This window comes from Ursus arctos, unplaced genomic scaffold (genome assembly GCF_023065955.2).
Source record: "Ursus arctos isolate Adak ecotype North America unplaced genomic scaffold, UrsArc2.0 scaffold_6, whole genome shotgun sequence".
Classification (NCBI taxonomy): domain Eukaryota; kingdom Metazoa; phylum Chordata; class Mammalia; order Carnivora; family Ursidae; genus Ursus; species Ursus arctos.
Window position 1 is genome coordinate 44,877,443 of NW_026623078.1, and position 20,148 is coordinate 44,897,590.

General features: G+C 43.1%; 1 protein-coding gene across 2 annotated transcripts in view; it reads right to left on the reverse strand.

Annotated features, from left to right (window-relative positions):
* The window catches only part of RUNX1T1 (RUNX1 partner transcriptional co-repressor 1), a 134,806-nt gene extending 116,359 nt beyond the window's left edge, over positions 1-18,447 (reverse strand). The window contains exon 1 of one of the 2 annotated variants that reach the window (XM_026495761.4): positions 17,972-18,447. In XM_026495761.4, coding sequence (XP_026351546.1) covers positions 17,972-17,999 — 28 coding nt within the window. In that variant the 5' untranslated portion in view covers positions 18,000-18,447. The remainder of the gene's footprint in view (positions 1-17,971) is intronic. The other variant, XM_057307737.1, reaches the window with a different exon arrangement.
* Between the last annotated feature and the right edge of the window lie 1,701 nt (positions 18,448-20,148).

Sequence of the window (20,148 nt, forward strand, 5' to 3'; positions counted from 1 at the left end):
GTTCTGCCCCCTGCTTCTCCCATTTCACCATATATCTCAGGATGATTCCAGATCAACACATTTGAATTGGTCTCATTCTTTTAAACACTATAGATTGATTTTTAGGCTGAGGTCCTTTTCTGACTGCCTAGGATTAATTCTTATCAAGCACAACTAACAACAGGAAAACAGTCTTAAAACATTCCAATCTGACAGATGTTACAACAAAACCACAAACTCCAAATTTGGTTAAAGTTCAAAGAGTGAAAAAGAAAAAAAAAGGGGGGGGGGGAGGCGGGGCGGGACACCTGAGTGGCTCAGTCGGTGAAGCATCTGACTCCTGATTTCAGCTCAGGTCATGATCTCAGGATCCTGAGATCAAGCAGGTGTCGGGCTCCCTGTTGGGCAGGGAGTCTGCTTTTCTCTCGTCCTCTCTCCCTCTGCCTCTGACCCCCCCACTCGTGCTTGTGTGCTCTCTAAATAAATAAATAAATAAATAAATAAATAAATAAAATCTTAAAAAAAAAAGATTCTCTCCCTCTCCCAAATAAATAAATAAATAAAATAAAAAAGAACCACCAGTGTGTTTTTCAAATTAAACGATACTGGAAAAAACAAGGTGAAATACCCTGAAATAATATTATCTAGATGAAGCAGACCTAAAAGTCCCAAAACTGGTAGATTTTTGCTGTTGTTTCCTTCAATAACTAAAATCCCTTAAGTAGAGGAGTTGATTAGCAAGCAACTTAATCATAAAGATTTAATGCTGTCCCTTAACATATAAAAGGGACTCCTTGACTTTTCCAATAGGAGGCCTCTATTTTTAAAAAATCATGGACCCTTCTATGGATAGTATTTTGTTTACTATTGGCTGATTATAAAATGAATCAAGATAAGTTTCTAGTAACTCAGTGAAATTTTAATACATTTTTGTTCTTTAAACATATATTTGAATAATGTCATTGCATAAAGTATTTGGTCTACAGGCAACATTTGCGATACTTCCTGAATGACTGTGAGTCCAAAGGCCTCTTGAAGTAACTCTCACTCCTGCCCCCCACAAAGTCTGGGACACACTGGTGTATAAGCACATCTCAGCTCTTTCATTAACTTCTCCTAACTCCTTACTCTCTGTTCCCTGCCTTCTCTTCTCTACATAATGCTAGGATTGAATGAAGTTTCATAAATTATCTCACAAATAAAAGTTCAGTGTCTGAAAAAGGTAAAATAGGCAGCCCTGGTAGAAAATGAAGGGTCCAGACCCAGCCCACCCGACCTCTTTTTATCCCCCCACCACGGCCCAGAAGTACCTGCAAAAAAGGAAGGAATCTCAGAACAGGTTAAAATTCACGCAAGAAGCTAAAGCACCTAAGGGAGCCATGTCCCAGAGAGAGCAGTAAAAGTCCTCCATGCAACAACTACTCTTTAAGGAACACCTACCCCTTGACAGCCCTATCACCATTTTCCAAGAGGAGCTAGACCACAGGAATCCCTGGGGCAGGGATTTATAAACGGGCTCTGAGGCTTCTTTCTGGAGGCTGTGCCTCTGAGTCACAGGAGACCTTGAGTTTATGAGGAGTAGGAAGCTGCTCCTTACACATCCGAAGGGATTCTAAATTCTGGCAAGCTCGGGGCACCTGGGTGGCTCAGTCAGTTAAGTATCCAACTCTTGATTTCAGGTTGGGTCGTGATCTCAGGGTAAAGATGGAGCCCCATTGGGCTCTGCGCTCAGTGGGGAGTCTCTTTGAGATTCTCTCTCTGCCCCTCCCCCTGCTCATGTGCGCTCACATGCTTGCTCGCTCTCTCCTTCTCTCTCAAATAAATAAATCTTTTAAAAATAAATTTAAAAATTCTGGCAAGCCAAGTACATTGGACACATAATCCAAATTGTCAACTCTGCTTCCGTAAACTCACCCCTGTATCCAAGTTCTAATTATTATTCCTCTGCAATGCCTCTTACATCTGCCTCTTCCTTTCCCCTCCCACAAACCCAATCCTGGTCATCCTGATCCAGTATCTAAAAATCGAAGCTGCTGCCACAAGCTTCCTCCTTGGCCTTGGCCTCCGGTCGTTCCCTCATTCCCACCCATCTGACTGATCACAAGCAAACCAACTCTTGAGAAACATGACTTTAATTGGGTCCATGGTTTCCCCTTGTCTAGCACAAATTTTTTTGTTTTTCCTTTGGTTTTATTGAGATCTATTTCACCATGGCATCCTTTGTCCAAAAGAAGCCAAACAAGAAAATCGAACATATAAAACAATTTGTCATAAAAGCAGAACTATTCTGGTTTCCCAATGCTAAGACCAACGAAAGGGTGTGAACCCAGGCTAGGCATCCTTCACACCCAGTCCCACCCTAGCGGGTCTCATAAGACACAGTTTTAAAAACTCCTGGCTTCCTCCGAAGATAAAGCTTAAATCAAAATGCTTCATATTCAAAACACTGAGGATCTTTCCGCGCTCATTTGCCAATAATCACCCATAGGTCCTTTTTGATACAGCCACATTCTTCAATTTATTCTCTCTTCAACCCCACTCACTCCACCCCAATAGTCCTCCATAAGCCTCTTCCACACCTGGCTTTCTGCCCTCCACATTCCTACTTTATAACTGCCCACAAGCCCATTACAATAACTCTACTTTGATAAATCCTGTCTTAAGACAAGCTGAAATTCCAACTCACTCCCCCCTCTAAAATTTACTATACCATTTAATTGGTTAAGCCATTAAGCCCACCATCTTATGTAGCAATCTGATTTGTCCTGAGTGGGTTTATCATTCAGTGGGAATTAAGTGCACACTGAATTCTCCATATACCACTAGACGTATACACTGTATGTATGTTTACAAACCTACTACCTAGCCTATGTCTCCATCTTCACACCCGCTTTACACATAGTAGGCATTCATTTAATATTTATTAATTTCTTAATTTACTTCTGATGGACAGGCAAGAGTAAGAATTTTTTCTTTCAGATATTCTAAAAATGGTCCTTACTAGGACTACCCAAAGAGCATACGCTTTTCTTTAAAAATAGGAAAATCTGGTTTAATGGGTTGTTCATTTTACCGCTCTTCATTTATATTTTTCTCTGATATTTTATACCTGCTCCCTCTAGCCAACTCAAAGCTTGCCTTGGACAAGTCAGTGGAGATTGAGCACATTTACTTTCCATTTAGACCTGAACAGACTTACCTATCCTTATTTGAACAAAAGGACGAGAATTCACTATCCACATTTGTTTCCCATCAGAGGTCGAATGTGGATCTCATCTCTAAATAAATCTAGCTAGAGATGAGAATGAAAATGTGTGACAGGTAGGCAAAGGGGTTAGGTGGGAAAGAATACTTGTCTGACACATGATAAAAGTTACAGAATCCTAACAGTCACTTAAAAAAGAACACTTTCACGGGAAAGAAGGATTACTATGTCAGTCTGATAAACACCACAGTTCCAGTCCCAATATCATCTGCTGTTCTTCCCAGCTGTGTTTGCTCATCACTGTGTACATAACATATGCATAGATTCAGAAAATAAACTAGCAGTCTTTCATGACCTGTCTTACAGCTCACATCTTCCTAGATCTTGAGGTTAGGGAAAGGAGTACGGTACATCTAGTTTTCACCATAGAGACCAACCCACTTTCTAAGACTGTCTTTAAAGCACAACTTGCACCATGCTTAATGACATCCCCTGGAGGATGACTTTCCAGCTGCTGATACCCTCATTGCCATGGGATGTGCATTTGAAATGCTTCCTGCAATGCTGCTGTGCTGGTCCCTGCCCCCTGAGACCACACCAGCATCTGCAGGTACCATTCCCTATTTGTTTTCCCAATATCTCTCAGATCTCCTCCCTGAGCATCACCAGGGGCGCTCCCCAAAAGGTCTAGTGGAAGGGGCTTCACAAACACTCTTTGTAACAGCCTCCTATGGCTAGTTTTCTCCCTGAGGGCTCTGCCCACCGCCTCTAGCTCACCACTGCTCTGGCTTCATTTCCTCTCGTGTTATTAGCGCCCACCTAGCTCTTGAACTCCTTTAGACAACCTGCCATTACATCTCATGCGATCTTCTAATTTCTCTGATGCAATAGTCAACCCAGTCAAGTTAGGTACCAACTAAGAGCTCACTGCATACCTACTTTGAAGAGATTCTCCTTGGTGGCAAGAAACAAACAAAAACCACTTCAGTTTGGCCTCTCACTGAACCTTGAATGCCAACGCACAAATCTTCTACAACCCATGAAGCAACAGTAATTCCTGTGGCTTCCATTTCTAATGACAGATGAAAATAACATTACTTCCAAGTCCTGCCAATGGCAGAGAGTCCTAGTAAACAGCAGAAGTTTCTACTGCCACCCTGGGTGATGACAAGGTGCTCTCCTTGGTCAAATGCCATAGCCTCTAAGTTCCAAAACAATCCAGCTCCACGTCATTATTAACAATTTCGCAAATTAGGATTAAACTTCCAATAATGTCTAAATTGTGTACAAACTAAAGTATGAAATCAAAGTGTTACTGGTAATATTTGGGCTTTTAAAACCAATAGCAGACTATTTCTTCAGACAATGCGACAGGACAATTTCAGTCTTTCTTATTTAAGAGCTGATTCTTCACCAAATGATAATGTGTCCTTGTTCATTTAAATAAGCTGTTACTTACCAAGTTCTCTCCAAAAAATGGTTTTAAGAAGCCATTTTCTAAATTTCCAAGTGACTTAGGTCCAAACCTTGAGACAATGGGGTACGGCGAATGCCTCGTAAGCACAACCAATCACCACCAAGCTTTAGCTTCTAGCCCCTCACTCCTGTCCCCAAGCACCAAGTCCATCTTGTCCAGCAACCATGAGGTGAAAGCATAAAGGCTATTTTCCTTGAGCAAAACCTGAAATCTTTAGTTCTCACTGCATAAACAGACTCATGCCTTCTTCATTCACCTTTTAAAAAGATACAGTAATAACTAAAATTTCAGACAGTCATTTAAGCTCCAGGATGGCTGTGGGAAAAAAAATGGCTCCCTGTTCTTAGTGCCACTTCTTTACAACGGAGAAGAGTGAGGAGATAATGGTGTTCTATACTGGTTCTATTTTCCAGCCATATGGAGACTAGGAGTGCCTCCCCAACCCCCACCTGCTCAGAATTAATAATTAAGGATTTTTTTTCATGCACCTAACCATGGGAAATTCTTGAAAGCCTACTTCCAGCATCACACATAGACTCGTACATAGGAGAGTTGAGAAGCCTAAGGATCACTGAATCTACCCTTCCTTTCACTTCTGAAGAATTCACCTGAAGGGTGGCATGCATCTGGGGCCACGCGGCAGAATGGTGACTGAACTGGAAGGGGAACCTCAGTTTACCCATTAGTCATGGGGACACACACACACACACACCAGGTCCTTCTTTTTATAATATATAGTGTTTTACATTACATAACTCCACCTGCAAGCTCCTAATGGTGCGGAATTCCTCTCCTCTTGAGAAATGAAGGAAGTTGGACTTGGCTGAATTGGGAGCTGCATAGATCAAAATACAGCTTGACCAACTGAGATGCGCTGAGCCTCAGGGATGAGGGAGACTAGGCAGAAGACAACTCAAGAGTGCCGAAGGAGATCACGAAAGGGAAGAGCCTGATTCCTCATGGCTTCAGCGTAGTGCAGGAAGGTGGTATTCTGATGAGGGAACAGAATTTAGTAATGGAAAAGCCTGGAATGGGAGGTATTGAGGGACACAGACTGGCATACTCTTGGGCGTGTCCAAGGATGTCTGTCAGCAAGTAGCCCCTGTGATTCCTAGGCTGGGGCAAGGGCAAAAGAAAGCAATGGCTGCACAGATCAGGAATGTTAAGGAGAATATTAAGCCAGGTATTCAGAAAACAAGCCTCTCGTTATTCAAACTCAGGAACAAAGTAGGTAATTAAGTTGGGGAACACAAGGAAATCTTGGTTTTCCATATTGAGGCCAAAGGTCAAGCCAGAAGAGCAGTTATAGCCAGTCTTTGAAATGAAGTGAAATGCTGCTTTATAATTTAGTTAAAACCAGCGACAAGAATGCAGGTGAGGCTGAACGCCAGGCTCATAGTAGGCCTTCAGTAGCTATCAGTTCCTCTTCTCTCTCCCAAGACCAACAACTAGGTGGCAGCCCTTGAAAGCCCAGAGCACACTCAGCAGTGGTCTACGACCCAGCTGCTAAAAGATTAATGAAGCTAGTCAATCACATTCCCTCCGGCACTGAGAGGTGCGGAGACTGTGGGACACACGGGAAATTTCTACATTTGTGTGCTCATTCAACAAGATCCAGATTCTCAAGGCCCTAGTCACCCAAACAGCGATCTGCCTTAGAGAGCTTGACCAATATGAAATCTCTAAAACAAACGCCTGCTTAATCCCCTCGTGGATGGCACTGTAAGGTCATCTCAATTAGAACTATCAACGCAGGGGGATTTTTAAAAGTAGGTCTCTCACAGTCCCAGTCCGTGAAAATGTTAGCGGTTCTCAGCAGCATTGACGGTTTAACCTTCACACAGGACGGTCTCGCCTTAGAGCTCAATCGTGGGGCCATACCGCATCACTTCTTAAAGCATGAACATTTTGAGAAGAGTCAAAAGCAGCTTCCCCCCTGCTGACGCCTTATAAAGTACTGAGGCTTCCACGCTCAATGTGGCTTCAGCACAAGACAACTCATTAGGAGATCACGTCCCCAAATGATGGGACTGTGCCCGTGAAATAAACTTTCCTTACAGTACCGATCTGCGATTCAGCACCATTTCTTGAGAGTGGCAAAGTACTTGGTGCTGTACCCGGGGAATCCACCCACACGCTGCCCAGGTCTCTGAAAGCTGTACCAGCACAATATGCCACAATTTGGCTTCGAACTGGAAATTACATTGCTTAAAAGCATTATTCGTTGGCTGGTTACATGCCTGGGATCACAGGGACACACACTCACTACTATTCTACCAACCACCACTTCTTTTCAGTTGGTGGTGCAGAAGAAACATTGCATTTGTTAATATCCATCCTCCTCCTGTGTCCCAATGTCTGTCTTGCCCCTAATCCATCCTGGAGATACTCGGAGTTTAGCTGTGAAGAGTGTGTCTGGCTATTCAAGTGTGAAGCCACAAAGCTACATAGCCTCCAATTGATCCTAAGCAGTGATCACGTCTCAACCTGGACAAATTACTGTAGCCACAAGTCAACCCAACAGCAATTGTGGATAGAGTCAATATTGAACCTGATCCAAATTTCATCAGTCTTCCTTCTACCTTAATTCTCTACGCCCAGTTTTACATGCATAGCAATGCCATTCATTTTCTTATTAAAGGGATGAAGTATTATTTTTATTACGATTGTTTAAGATGTGTTAGAGTTTTCTTCTTCATTAATACCAGATGATTTACAAAGAACTTGTCTTTCCTGGAAACGTCACTAGTAAAACGCATCCAATTTTTCTCTAATGCAGTGCTTTCCCTGTCCATAAAACTTATTTGATTAGCAGTACTATAGAAGCTAAAGCTTTTGTATGCAGGCACTCAAGCATAATTTAATCATTTTATTTAAGCATGAAAAAAATTATTCTGAAAGCCCTGTTAGGTAAAATATCCCTGATTAGTTTAAACTTACATTTGCAGTATATTAAAGGTGAAATAAATCACAGAATGCTCAGTATGCAACAGAATAGTGTTAACTTTGTTATAATAGTCAGCAGTAAGTTAAAAATTGTAGTATTAGAGAATGCAAGGAGTAGCTATCTCATTTTAAATAACTGTATTTAAACAGATTATTTAAAAATGAATTTTGCTTTGTATGAGCCCTTTTCATATTACCAAGACTGTCACCTATGGAAACCTCTTTCATAGTCAAACAAGATGAGGTCCTAATTGCATAATACCATTTATCTGCTGAGGATAAAAGTGCCAACAAATGAAAATGCACATTAAGCAAGAGATTGTCAGAATAGAAAATTGTCTTTTTTTTTTATTTTTTTATTTTTTTTTTGTTTTTTTGTTTTTAAATAACCCACTCACACTAACAAAAGACTGCAGTAGCTTCCAAATTATAGGCTGTTATTTTTAGTGGAAGTAGTTCAATATTCATATTGGAGCAGATGTAGCAGTTTAACAAAACAGCTCTTCAAATCCTGCACAAATTGAAAACAGGAAAACTGATTGCATTTTCTCTTATCACTTTCCTTTTCTGAATTGACACTTTTGGCCTTCTGAAAATTTACACATGGCTTTCATCTCAACAGCACCTGCTGATCAAATAGAAACCTAACATTTTCATGAAAATGGTATAAAGGACTAGTTTTGTTCTAAACACTGCAAAGGGCATCAGTTGCCTACTTGATGGCAACAATTGCTGTGTATAAAGCATATTCATAATAGTTTTATATCTTCATTAAACTTTTTAAAAAATATGTTAAGTCCCTTCTGGGTTTTTTTCCCATACTCACTGTTGTATATCTCAAATTTCTTTGACGCAGTTCTGCCCAATACTTAGTTGTATTATGCAAAGACTATGCAAAATATATAAAAGGGAAGATTACACTAAGAAGATAAGGACAATACTTACTATTTCCTCTGCCTCTGCTTGGAATATACACGTTTATTTTTACGTATTACTGTCTATGCATGTCTACGGGCATAAAACACATACATCCCATTTTCGTTGTCCACCCACCAAAAGAACACAAGAAACAAAAACGTCCAAGTCAGGCCCTATTTTGGTAGGGGCCTTACACGTTCTTTTGACCAGATATAGCTTCAGCAGGTGCTTTCATGTCTGAGTACCCCGGACTGGGGAAGAACAGTTCTCACCCAAGCACAAGCTGGTAAACACCTAAATGATGTGACCAACCACTCCCTGCAGACACCTCTGGAGGACGTAAAGATAAATCTTGAAAATGGGTATTCTTCTATGTAACATGCGCAAGATGAATAGCGAGGATGCTTCTCAGATTTTTCAATAAAAGCGCTCCACGTATTTCTCCGTAACGACCAATTCTGGGTAAAATTAAACACGCTCCTAAGACATGCTACCTCTAGTTTCTTAGCCAACACAGCTCTACCCCTTCCGAAGGATTCCAGGCTGTCCATTCCCATTCTGCCTGGGGGATAAGGTAACCTGAAGGCAGAAATGACATACAGTAATATATGTGCCACTCGGGCCAGTTGGTCTGTGAATTTCAGTGTTTCATCATGCTCACTGAGGCAACAGCAAACCTGAAATGTCAATATGTTCAGTCAATGGAAGTGAAATAATGGGACTCTATTGTCTTACCCAATCGATCTGCCGCTGTCAACAAGGAAACATGCCCCCCCCAGCTTTAAACAAATTTTAATCAGGCTTTTAGTTACTGGATCATATTTACCTATGAAAACACCTATCTTGACGGTGTATACGAGGCAAACCAAAATTTTTTTTCACTTTTATCCGTTTTAAGACCATTACAAAGTTGACACTGTAATTTTTTGAAATACACTCATGAGTCAATAAAACATTTCTTTTTTTTACTCTTCTTTTTTAAAACCCACTCCAAGGAAAAATTCCGTGTTTCAAATCCAAAACACAAGTCTACCTAACGGCGTCAGAACAATGTTTTTTTCTCTAAACCATGCTGAAACCATACTACCAAATCGACTAACTGCATATTAAAAGTAGTCTTCATTTGCTTTTCTCATTCATTCAAGTCCCACCGTTTGTATCAGTTCAACACCCATTCCAAACAAGTCACACAAAACCCAGCACGAATGATCAATTCCAAAAGCCACTACCCTTTCTGCTCAGTTTATCAATCCGAAACACAAGAGGTAAATGAAACTCCTGTTAAAATAAGGGAGATGGTGCTGAGAAGGGCAGGGGGTGGGGGATGAAGAGGAAAGAAGACATTCCAGTCATTCAATTTCACCTAAGTTCTATGGCCCTTCCCTGCACCAGGAGAGAGACAGGCTCACCTTAAAATAAAAATTAAAATAAACTAATCAAGTTGTTAAGCAGCTTTTTCTCGTCCCTCTTCATCTAGAGGCTTCAGCATTCAGTCAATAAATAATCTATTGTTCCCCCTTTATCGAGTCTCTTTAAACCTATTCAGACTGGCAAAACTAAACCCAATTAAAGATAAGGCCCTCCGGTAATCTCACCTCGGTGAGTCCTGTCTGGATAGCAGAGGTGATGGGAGATAGCGTCCAGGCCAGGACTGATGCCTCCTCCTCACCCCGCACAACAAAAGGCAGATTTCTCTTTCTCCCTCTGCTAATCTTTAAATGTAAATTCTCTCCGCCAGCTAAGAGGAGCGACAGATAACATGTTACATCTTCACTTCTCCTGGTCTTATCGACTTCTGAATCATTTGGAAAGGGAGAGAGGGAAAGAGAAAAGCAGCTTCCCCGCTCCCCCCACCCCCCCACCCCTCCTTCCTCCCCGCTCGCCTCCCCTCCCCGTTCACGGAGATTACCTTCTGGCAAAGGAGCGCAGGAGAGGCGGCCGCAGCCGAGGCGGCACCCAGACCGCGGCTTTGTATTCATTAAACACACATCGGAGCTTATCAGAAGTAAAAGGCTTGTCAGGATGGCACATTGTGTGTGAGTGAGTGTGTGAGCGCAGGAGGGAGAGGAGAGAAGCCAACGTGCATCAGGGTGATTACAATATCAGCAGGGCCCAGATGGAGGCAGGAAAATAAACAGAGGGTGCGTGTGAGACGGAGCGCGAGAGGGAGGAAAAGTGGGAGAGAGAGAGGGAGAGGGAAGAGGCACAGGCTGGAGGGAAGAAACCGAAAAAGGGATGAAAAAGGTGGGGGCTCGGGACCCAGGAGGGGGGCAGCAAGTGGGTGCGAGGTACCCCAAAGCTGGCTAAGGGTGACGGCGGGGGGGCTGGGGGCTGCTTACATCCCTCAAACTGCCCCTCCTCCAAGAAAAGGGGAGGAATCCAGACTAGCCAACTGCATTTCCCTGTTTCAGGGCCAGACTGAACATTTTGGAGGTTCTGTCAAGGTCAGAAGGGATCAAGAGCTCCCTTTTTGGCAGAGCATAACAATAAGACATTCACCATCTCACCTCCAGCCCAATGGCCACAATTTGCAAAACAAACCCATTTGAGCCCTCACAGCTGTTACCAGTCTTCTTCCAGACCAACCTCCAGTGGAAGTTCTTGTCCCTCTCTTCGCTGGCCCCAATAACCCAAGATTCCACCCCTCCCCAACCCACACCAACAGATAGAAAATTTCTTTCCCTGGGCTTGAAAGTGTCCCAGAAGACTTGTGCTGCCAGCATCACTGTGATAAGAAGGACCACTTGTGATTGGTAGCTACAGGTGACTCTTCCACACCTGCTCCATCTCCAGAAATCGTGTTGGGGGAGGGGGCTCCCTATGTGTACATCTGAGAGTCTGTTTTGGAGGTGGGAATTTGAAATTGAGGCAATCAATCTCGGCCTGAGCTGCTTCACAGCTCCTCACCCACCCAGAGCCCGAGAATCAATCAGAAAACAAGCAAGGGCTAATGCGCCTCAGTCAGCGCAGAGTTCATCCTCTACCCCATCACGGTCAGGAGGGAGATACACCTGAGTGGCCCCAGAGGAGCCCCTGTTCACTTTTAAATGTGCCCATCAGACAATCGGAACATCTGATCAGATCCTTAATGGAGTGCAGATAATGCAGCAAAGAAAGTTATTTTATTGGGGGAAGGGGGAGTGTTTGGTTGTGTTGTATTTCAAAGCACTGGAGCTTGGTTAAGAAGCTCTCACTGCAGAATGAAGAGCAAGTTCAGAACGAGGTAGCCAATAAACTGCATAATTGTTCATGACCTACACTGTAGCCCCAGCCGCAGTGGAACTTTGGGTCATAACATGGTTTATGCATGGGTCTTGGTAAGGGACAAAATGGTAGAGGGGAGGGAAGCCTAAGGCTAGTTAATAGAGAAAAAGACAAGAAGGAAGAGAGTCTCTTAGAGACAAGTTTGATGAGAGGCATTGTTTAATCAAACACCCCCCTCCAAAACACTTAACCAAAAAACAGTTTTATGGGTAGTGGACTCCCCACCCCCAACCCCAACCCCATGCTCCCACGCCAAGAAGAGAATTCAGAAAAATTTGATAGGTAAGGCAGAATGAAAATAAGCTGGACAGGGGTGGGGGAAGGGCATGTGTGAAAAATCTTGTCATGCAATGAATGTCAGATAAAAAGGGGTCTGCCACAATCCTCCAGTAATCCAATAATGTGGAAAACCTCGTGGTATCACTGAGACGAGAACGAGGTAATATTTCTCCATAAATCTTCAAAAAGTGGCCAGGTTCAATAGTGAGAGAGGGGTGCAAGGGTAAGAAGTAAGCCATTTGGCAGGGCACATTACAAAATCACGTGAACTTTAAATGGGTGAAAATCGGCCATTCTAACATGTTTTAAATTTAATAACGGATTTCTAGAGTATCATTTTAGTTCTCATAAAAGCTCACCTTTCACCTTTTCTCTAGCTGTTATAGAAAACTGCATTCAGAATAACCAGATGCAATCACACATACCTTCCTCTTTATTACATTTCAGTTAGATCAATTTGGACACAGGCTACATGCAAATGCCTGTAAATCCAACACAACTCCAGGAAGAAAAAAATACAACTTACAAATGCTTACTGATTTTTCCATTATAAGCTCTTTGGGGGGAAAAATGCTATTTAAATAAATAAAACAATGCACTACTACTTTCAAACCCAGAAAAGGCTTACATTTTTCTTTTGAAAGCATCCAAACACTAAAGGCATGAAAAAAACTGTGCAAAAGCTAATCTGTCAATGTTCTTATTTTGCAAATGCACAGTATTTCTATTACTACCTTGTTTGTTCATTGACTTTTGGCTCACAGTTCTAGAAAAGATCAACCAATTCTCAAATGGGAAGAATCCATGACTCTCTTCCAAAGCAAACACTTTGCTGCAAAGCTTTCAATTTAAAAAAAAAAAAAAAGAAAAGCACAATAATCAAGAAGTATAATCACAGAATAAGTGTACAACAGAAAGTGGTTTCAATAATCACAGCTGTCTTAAAGTCCAAGCTGGAGACTAGAAATCTTAATTTCAACTAGTTCTTTTCTTAATAATAGGTTACCTTCCTATAAAAGCAAGAAGTCCATCTGCCCCAGGCAGATAAGTTTTGAAGCATTAATTCAGATAAAAATCTAGCATTTTCTTTCTTTCTTTGAGTATGTGAATTCTAGTGTGCTATAATGTGAGAATTCCAACATATGACCATTATGGCATAATATCTCATTGCTCAGCTTGTCATTATTTCATTTGTAATTCTTATGTTAATTATGTTCATAATTACTATAAACAGATGTGGTAGACATTCATGTGACCTTTTATTGCAGAATGCATTCCTCACTCGTTTTGCTTTAATTTCTCATGGATGTGAAACTGAAATGCAGAAAAAAGAAAAAAGCTTTCTAATTTTCTAATGTTTTATGTGCCTAAAACAAAACCTACCTTCTACTTCATCTGCATTTCAAAATATTAGAATATTCTTAACATTTAAGCTGCTTTACAGCATTTTCAGTTGCACACTGAACCTCACTGCTGCTCACTAAATTGTAGCTATGGATGTCAAACAAAGGCTAGCATCCCTGTCTAAGTTGTTTGTCTTTTTTTTTTTAATATCAAAGGTTAATGCAGCAGAATTGTGCTTCAAAACCAAGTGCCTAACAGCTACATACCGATTTATTCACTCATAACTCAACCATCACCCTCTTTACATAAAACACATTTACAATAAAATCAGTATGGATTTCATTAGCTGAAAACCTCCTCGAATTTCATTTCTTTGGCCCTAATCTATAATTAGTGTGGACAGACAGGTGCAAACCCTTCTCTTCTACAGATGGCTACTGGAAATGGTGCAAAGTAGCTCCTTCTGTTTAAACAACACAGAGATAACCTGCTCTGTCTTATCACTTACAATTACCTCCATTAAACTGAACTAATGTTTGCTTTAATAAAATGTTCACTGTTCTTTAAACATTATTTAGGAACTCTTATATTAATGGCTGTAAAAAAGTGAAGTTGGAAGGTGTCTCTTTGGGTAATAATAACTTATTCTGGATAAAATGTTCCCACTGATGGATAACACCAGGTTCACAAAGCTGTTTTAGTAGAGTTAACGTTTGTTCATTATTTTGGGGTCAAATATGATATTTTTAAATAAATAGTGTCAAATATGATTTTTTAAAAGGCACTTCGGTGCCAATTGAACCAGTGTGGGGGGAGACATTTTTTCTGAAGTTTAGAAGTGTAAAGGTTTAATTTTTTTCTTATAGATTTTATCTTGTTACTGAAGTATAGAACTCTTAAAGTCCTAGACTGCTTTCAAAGGCTATTTATGTTCACTTCTTTTTATGTGTTTGTTTAACTTCTGATAGATTATCCTGAAAGTTGTAGGACTTCATCATTTTTAAGCCACATTTAAAAAAATTAACTATGAATGTAAGTGCACTCTGTAAGCACGTGGTTAAAAATAAATAACTTCTATAAAGCCAGAGATCACTTCTCCCTGCTTCTGCTATCTATAAAGTCTGTGGGTCACTGCATGAGGAATAAGGTGTCCATAAAACAAAGAACTTTTAAGTGCCCAAACAGCAACAAATAAATAGCTTTTCTCACTGAACTTACATAACTTACAGTAATAGACTCCAGTAAAATGCAACTGACTCGGTTTTTTTCACATGCAAATCCTGCAGGTGCCAATTTTTCAGACTGCTTTGCTATGAAGAGCTATGTTGCCTGCATAAAACCTCAATGAAGAAGGCTTTGCATTCAGTGCCTGTCAGCTGATGTTCATATCAAAGAAGTGAGAAACAGGATTTGACAGTGAAGAATGTCCTAAACTGACAACCACTGGCCACCATTCCTATTGGAAGCATTTCTTTCTCGTGATCCCTTTTCAATGTTTAAAAAAAAAAAAAAGTGAGTCTTTTTTTGGCTAAGCTTCTATTTTCCAATAAAATAAATGATAATAGCACCTTACATTTGTGTACTTCCTTGCAATTTTGAAGTGCTCTTTTATCTACAAACACTAAGACTAACACCCTCGATGGGAGAGCTCATGATCAAAAACTAGCATCAAGAGCAATATTTCACTTTTCTTCAGGAAGGAAAAATTGTAAAAATCTTTAAAAGCTGCGGTCCTCTAGCTGCAACACACACCGTCCTACTCCCTCCGGCAACTTGCAACTGAATAGGGCAGTCTGCATTGTATTGCAAGTATAATGCCCCTTCTTAGGAAGGTCCTTGAAGAATCATTTTAAAAATCAAATTAACAGCAAATATTAGTGGGTCACAGAGACTAAGTCTACAAAGGAAAATATCATTTCAAAGACTTCTGGTCTGCTTTGAGTTGTCCAAACATTAAGGACAAAACAGACCATTTCCCCCCACAGCTTCTATTAGGTATGAACTGGACACTGGAGAAGCTACATACATACTCAAATTCTCCCACTCAGTATTTAGATTTTCAAAGAAAGTGCTGTCTAAATGGTTTACAACAAAATTACTAATGCTTAAACAAAGACTTCTAATATAAAGTTCTTCTCTTAGTAGAAGTCTTAGATAAAGTCAGTATTTAATAGGCACCCAGAATGAGCTGGATTCCTGGGTTGGATTGGGTTGGATTTTTCTCTTTTGAAAGAATAAACTGAAGAAATATCAAATGTGAAATACAGTACAAGTAAAGCAATGACAGACTTAACTTCCTCAGCATCCCTCCTGGCTGCAAGAAAAGCCTGGGTCAAACTAAGATTCCCTGATGAATACTGGGTGAGATTGTCAGACCTCCCTTAAAAAATAAAAATCACTAAAAAGAAAGGGAAAAAAAAAAAAGAAATCAGACCTCCCTATGTGATTTGAAAGCCCCCATAATGTTAATACTAAATTAGACTTTAAGGACAGAATTATGGATTTGCTTCTGGTCGCCCGCATCACAGCTGACATAAACACCCAGGTTGGGGCTATGATGGTTTAAGAAACAATAGTGTTTGTTGACCTTTTCTAGGGAACTGTGTGACAGGAGAAACTGGGCACAACAGAAGACTCACATGGTCAAGGCAAAACACTGCAATAAACTAAAAGGAGGCCCCAACACTAACAAGCCGTTTATCACAGAGACGCTGGTCAATTTGTATTCTGGTGAGTGTGGACTCACTGGGCACAGACCCAGTTCCACTCCTATTCTATGCAAAGGGAGGGGTATGATAATAAAAGCCACTGAGTGCACTTAAAAACCGTACAGATGTTTAAAAGGAGACTAGAAGACGGAGGGGAAAAAAAAGAAAAAAACCCTGTAAAACAGATTTCAGTTCACACAGAAGGTAGAAAGAAAATGCTTTGGTCAGCAACCCGACCTTTATCAGGGGATAAATCAATTTGCAGCAGCTGTGGACAGCCATTTATACACAGGCCCTGGGCAGATTAATTAAGGGAAGCGAAGTTAAAAATTCAAGGGGGCTCAGAGTTCCATTAAGCACATGAAGTTGGTCTGAAGTAGCCTCTCCAGCTCTCCTGGTCCTCGCTCCCTCGCCCTGGCCTCGGTGACTGGTCTGCAGGACCTCCTCCACGAGGAGTGCGAGCTACTCCTTAAAGCGACATTCTGCAGGTTCCCTGAGGAAACAGCTGCCAGGACCGGGCACGCTGGGATTTGAGGTGCCCCATCTCGGAGGAAAAAAAACAAAAAAACTATGCTCTAAAGATTTCTATCCCACGCTCTGCGAGGAATAAGGAGACCAAGGGCTGCAAAAGCTCCCCAGTGGAACCCTGAAACTGAAAGGCGGGGGGGGGGGGGCAGTGAGGGGGGAGTCTGGATACTATTTTTAGTACCAGTCTTGGTTCACATTCTACTTTCCGGCATCGTAGTACTCAAACTTTTCCAAGGGCTGACCGCCCTTACAAAAAAAAAAAAAAAATTTTTTTTCATAAAATGCATTTAAGCGCTCTGAGCCGACACAACCGTTTTTGCTTAAGGTGTCCTGGCCAGAGCAAGGTCCGCTCCGGGAGAGTGGTCTGGGTGCGCCAACCCACCCAGGACTTTAAGGTTCGCAGAGGGTGGTGGGCGGCGGGGCCCGGGGGCTTCACCAGACGGTCTTCTGGAAAACGAAAGGAATTCCGCGGACGTGGCTCCCCGTCTGGGCTCTGCGGAGCAAGAGCTACCGAGCATAAGGCTCTGCTTTCCGCTCGGGAGCCGCGAGCGCCGAGTCGGGGCTGCAAGGGGAACCCCCAAAAGGCAGAGTAGCGGGACCCCGAGCGGAGGTCAAGGCAGGTGCGACGCTGCCCAACTACCGCCGGAGGTGAAGTCCTGGACCCGTCCTGGGTTAGAGACGCCCGGTCGGGAGACTTCGCCCGCCCTGGGGCTTCCCGCTCGGGCACCCCAAACGCCCAGGAATAATGGAGAAAGTTCGCAGGCGGGCGCAGAGCGCCTAGATGCCGCTAAGAGGACCCGGACCCCAGTCGCAGCCGGGTCTCCAAGTTAACATTTCGCCTCTCCTGCTCCTAGAGCTAAGTTTTCCACCATCGAAACTTGCCTTTCCCTTCCATTTAAAAACAAAACAAAACCAAACCCCCGATGCGGGTTTAGGGCCACCTGCCAAACGCACCTTAGCCACCTTGACCAGTTGTTCTGTCGGAGGATGGGGGGTGGGAACTACGCACCATCTTTCTGCTCACATACCGCGATGATAGAGAGGAAAGAAAAAAATATTTGCAAAAAACAGCGCGGGGAATCTAGGAGTGAAAATTGCATCCTTAGCTGACCCGTGAAGTTCAGTGTCATCTTATACTGGAGTCACCCGTGATGTTCCTCTCGGCCCTGGTGCGGTAGTCCTACCCTATTTGAGTGACAAGTACAGACTGCAGCCTCTCGGCCGAATAATCCAAATGAAGATGACGGTCATCAGAATAATAATTAACAGTAATAGCCAGGGGCCAGTCCCCGCTGCCCGCCCAGCCCTCCCGCGGGCACTTACACTGCACAGGGCTGGAGAGTCCCACCATCCGCCACGGGGTCCGAGCTGCAAATAAAACTTCCCGTCGTCTCGACCGGCCGGCGGGGCGAGGGGGCGAGGGCGCGGCGCGCCTTCCCCCGCGAGGCCAGAGTGTCCGCCGCCACTCGCCCACGCGCGCTCACCACGAGGCCGCGGAGTCGCCGGCGGAGCGCCCGCGGCCGCCCGGCGCTGCGCACTGCGAGCTGCGGTGCAAAAAGCCCGGGGTCGGGGACGCCAGCCAAACGCAGCCTCCACGCAGAGCCCAAGACTTGCGGAGCTCCGCTCCCCTCCTCCCGCCTCCCTCCCTCCCTCCGCTTTTCTGTTGTTGCTGCTGTGGCAGACAAATGTGATGTGGGGCGCAGGGAATTGCCACTGTCACAGGCGGCGTCTGCGTCTGCCTCGCCCGCCCTCGCTCACTGTCGAGGAAGGCGACGCATTTATCTGCAGGGCGGCCGGGCGTCCGCCGGGGAGCAGGAGCGCCGCGCGCTGTGCGCAGAGAGCGCCCGCACCAGGCCGGCTCCGGCGCGCGCCCGCGCCCGGGGCGCCGCGGCCGCTCGGGAGGGAGGCGGCGGCGCGGCCGCTACCAGGTGCAGGGGGGAGGGCCCGCGGCGGGGCGGGGGGGGAGGTGGAGGTGGGAGACATCTGTGTCGTGCAGGGGTCACAGAGGTCAAGTATATGTTAACAATGGGCAGGCCCCGCTCGCTAGGGCGCGCGGGCGGGCGGCCTCCCTCCCAGCCTCGCCCTCTCCCGTGCAGGCTGGACGTGGGGCTGGCTCCCTAATGATGCCTTCCCGGGCCGCCTGCTCTCCGGCGGCCCGAGTGCCCTGCAGTAACCCAAGACGACCACTTTCCCCGGCCATCTGGAGCGCTCCTGGCTGCCCTGCCTGTGTCTCATCACTGGCTGGAGAGACAGCTCTGCTAGAAATCAAGCCACTCTCAGATCTCCTCTCTAATCCCCTTCTGTTAGCTGATTTCCAGACTGACTATTTGCTTTCGCATTAGATAATAGCCTTAGAGAAAACAATTATCATTTTCTTTTTTTTCTCTTTGTTTTTCTACTTCTCCCATAGTATACCGTTTAGAGGGGCCTCTTTCTATCTCACGTTTTCGTGGGATGTGTCCCCCTCCCCCCAGACATTAATATCTATACTTTAGGGGGCGGGGGGAGAGTCCCAGAGGAAAAGATAGGGTGAAAGAATTTCAGATATTTCCAGAGTAAATAAATAATCTCGCAGTGAACAGGGCTGACAATTTGTTTGTACAGAGCAAAAAAGGACTTGAATAATAATGAAAATATTAATATGTAGGTCAAATATGATCAGATAATGGCTTGCAATAAGTAAAATGAAATCTTTTAAAATTACTATGGAACGGTGCCACTACTGCAAATGTTATTATATTTAATGCAACAATTTGAAATCCTACCCTAAACCGTGTTCTTTTCCCAACTGGCCTAAATCAATGCAAATTGTCCTCTCTGCATGTTTCTAAATTTCATCTTTACAAAGGAAAAAAGTGCTTAAGGTAGAGTCAGAGTCGGCCTGATGCAGTGGGAACTGATGAGACATTCCTAGATTTTATTTTTTAAAGTGGTGCTTCAAATGTGTAATAGTGAGTAATATCCCTTCCCCCATCCTTTTAAACCCAGCTGGAGCTTCCAATTCTGGAGTCTTTTTAGACTCTACTAATTTTTAGCAATTCATTTCCAGAAAACACTCATTGTACATTCTGCCCTCTCCTTGGGACATTTGACTAATGAATTATAATGGATTAATGAATTGTAATGTTAAGTCTTGGTATTTGATATTATGATGCTGTTAATTTGAATCTCAAATTTTATCAAGTCTTACATTCTATAGTAACTTCTGTATTACAGCTTTTTGTGTGCTCCTTGCAAATCTTAACACCATTAATAATCTTAAGATATAAGATGTATAGACACTACTGTATAATACCTTTGTGTAGAAAATTATGTCAAAGCTTACTTATATTTTCTTTAAAGAGGCAAAAACGTGCTGATATTATCCTCTTACTCGTATTATTATTTCTTCTGCCCCCTAAATTGAAAACGAACGAAGGAACTATACATATATCCTTATTTAAAATTAATAAAATGACCTCTGAATCAGGAATGGTTCTTGTGAAACAATGCTACTTCTA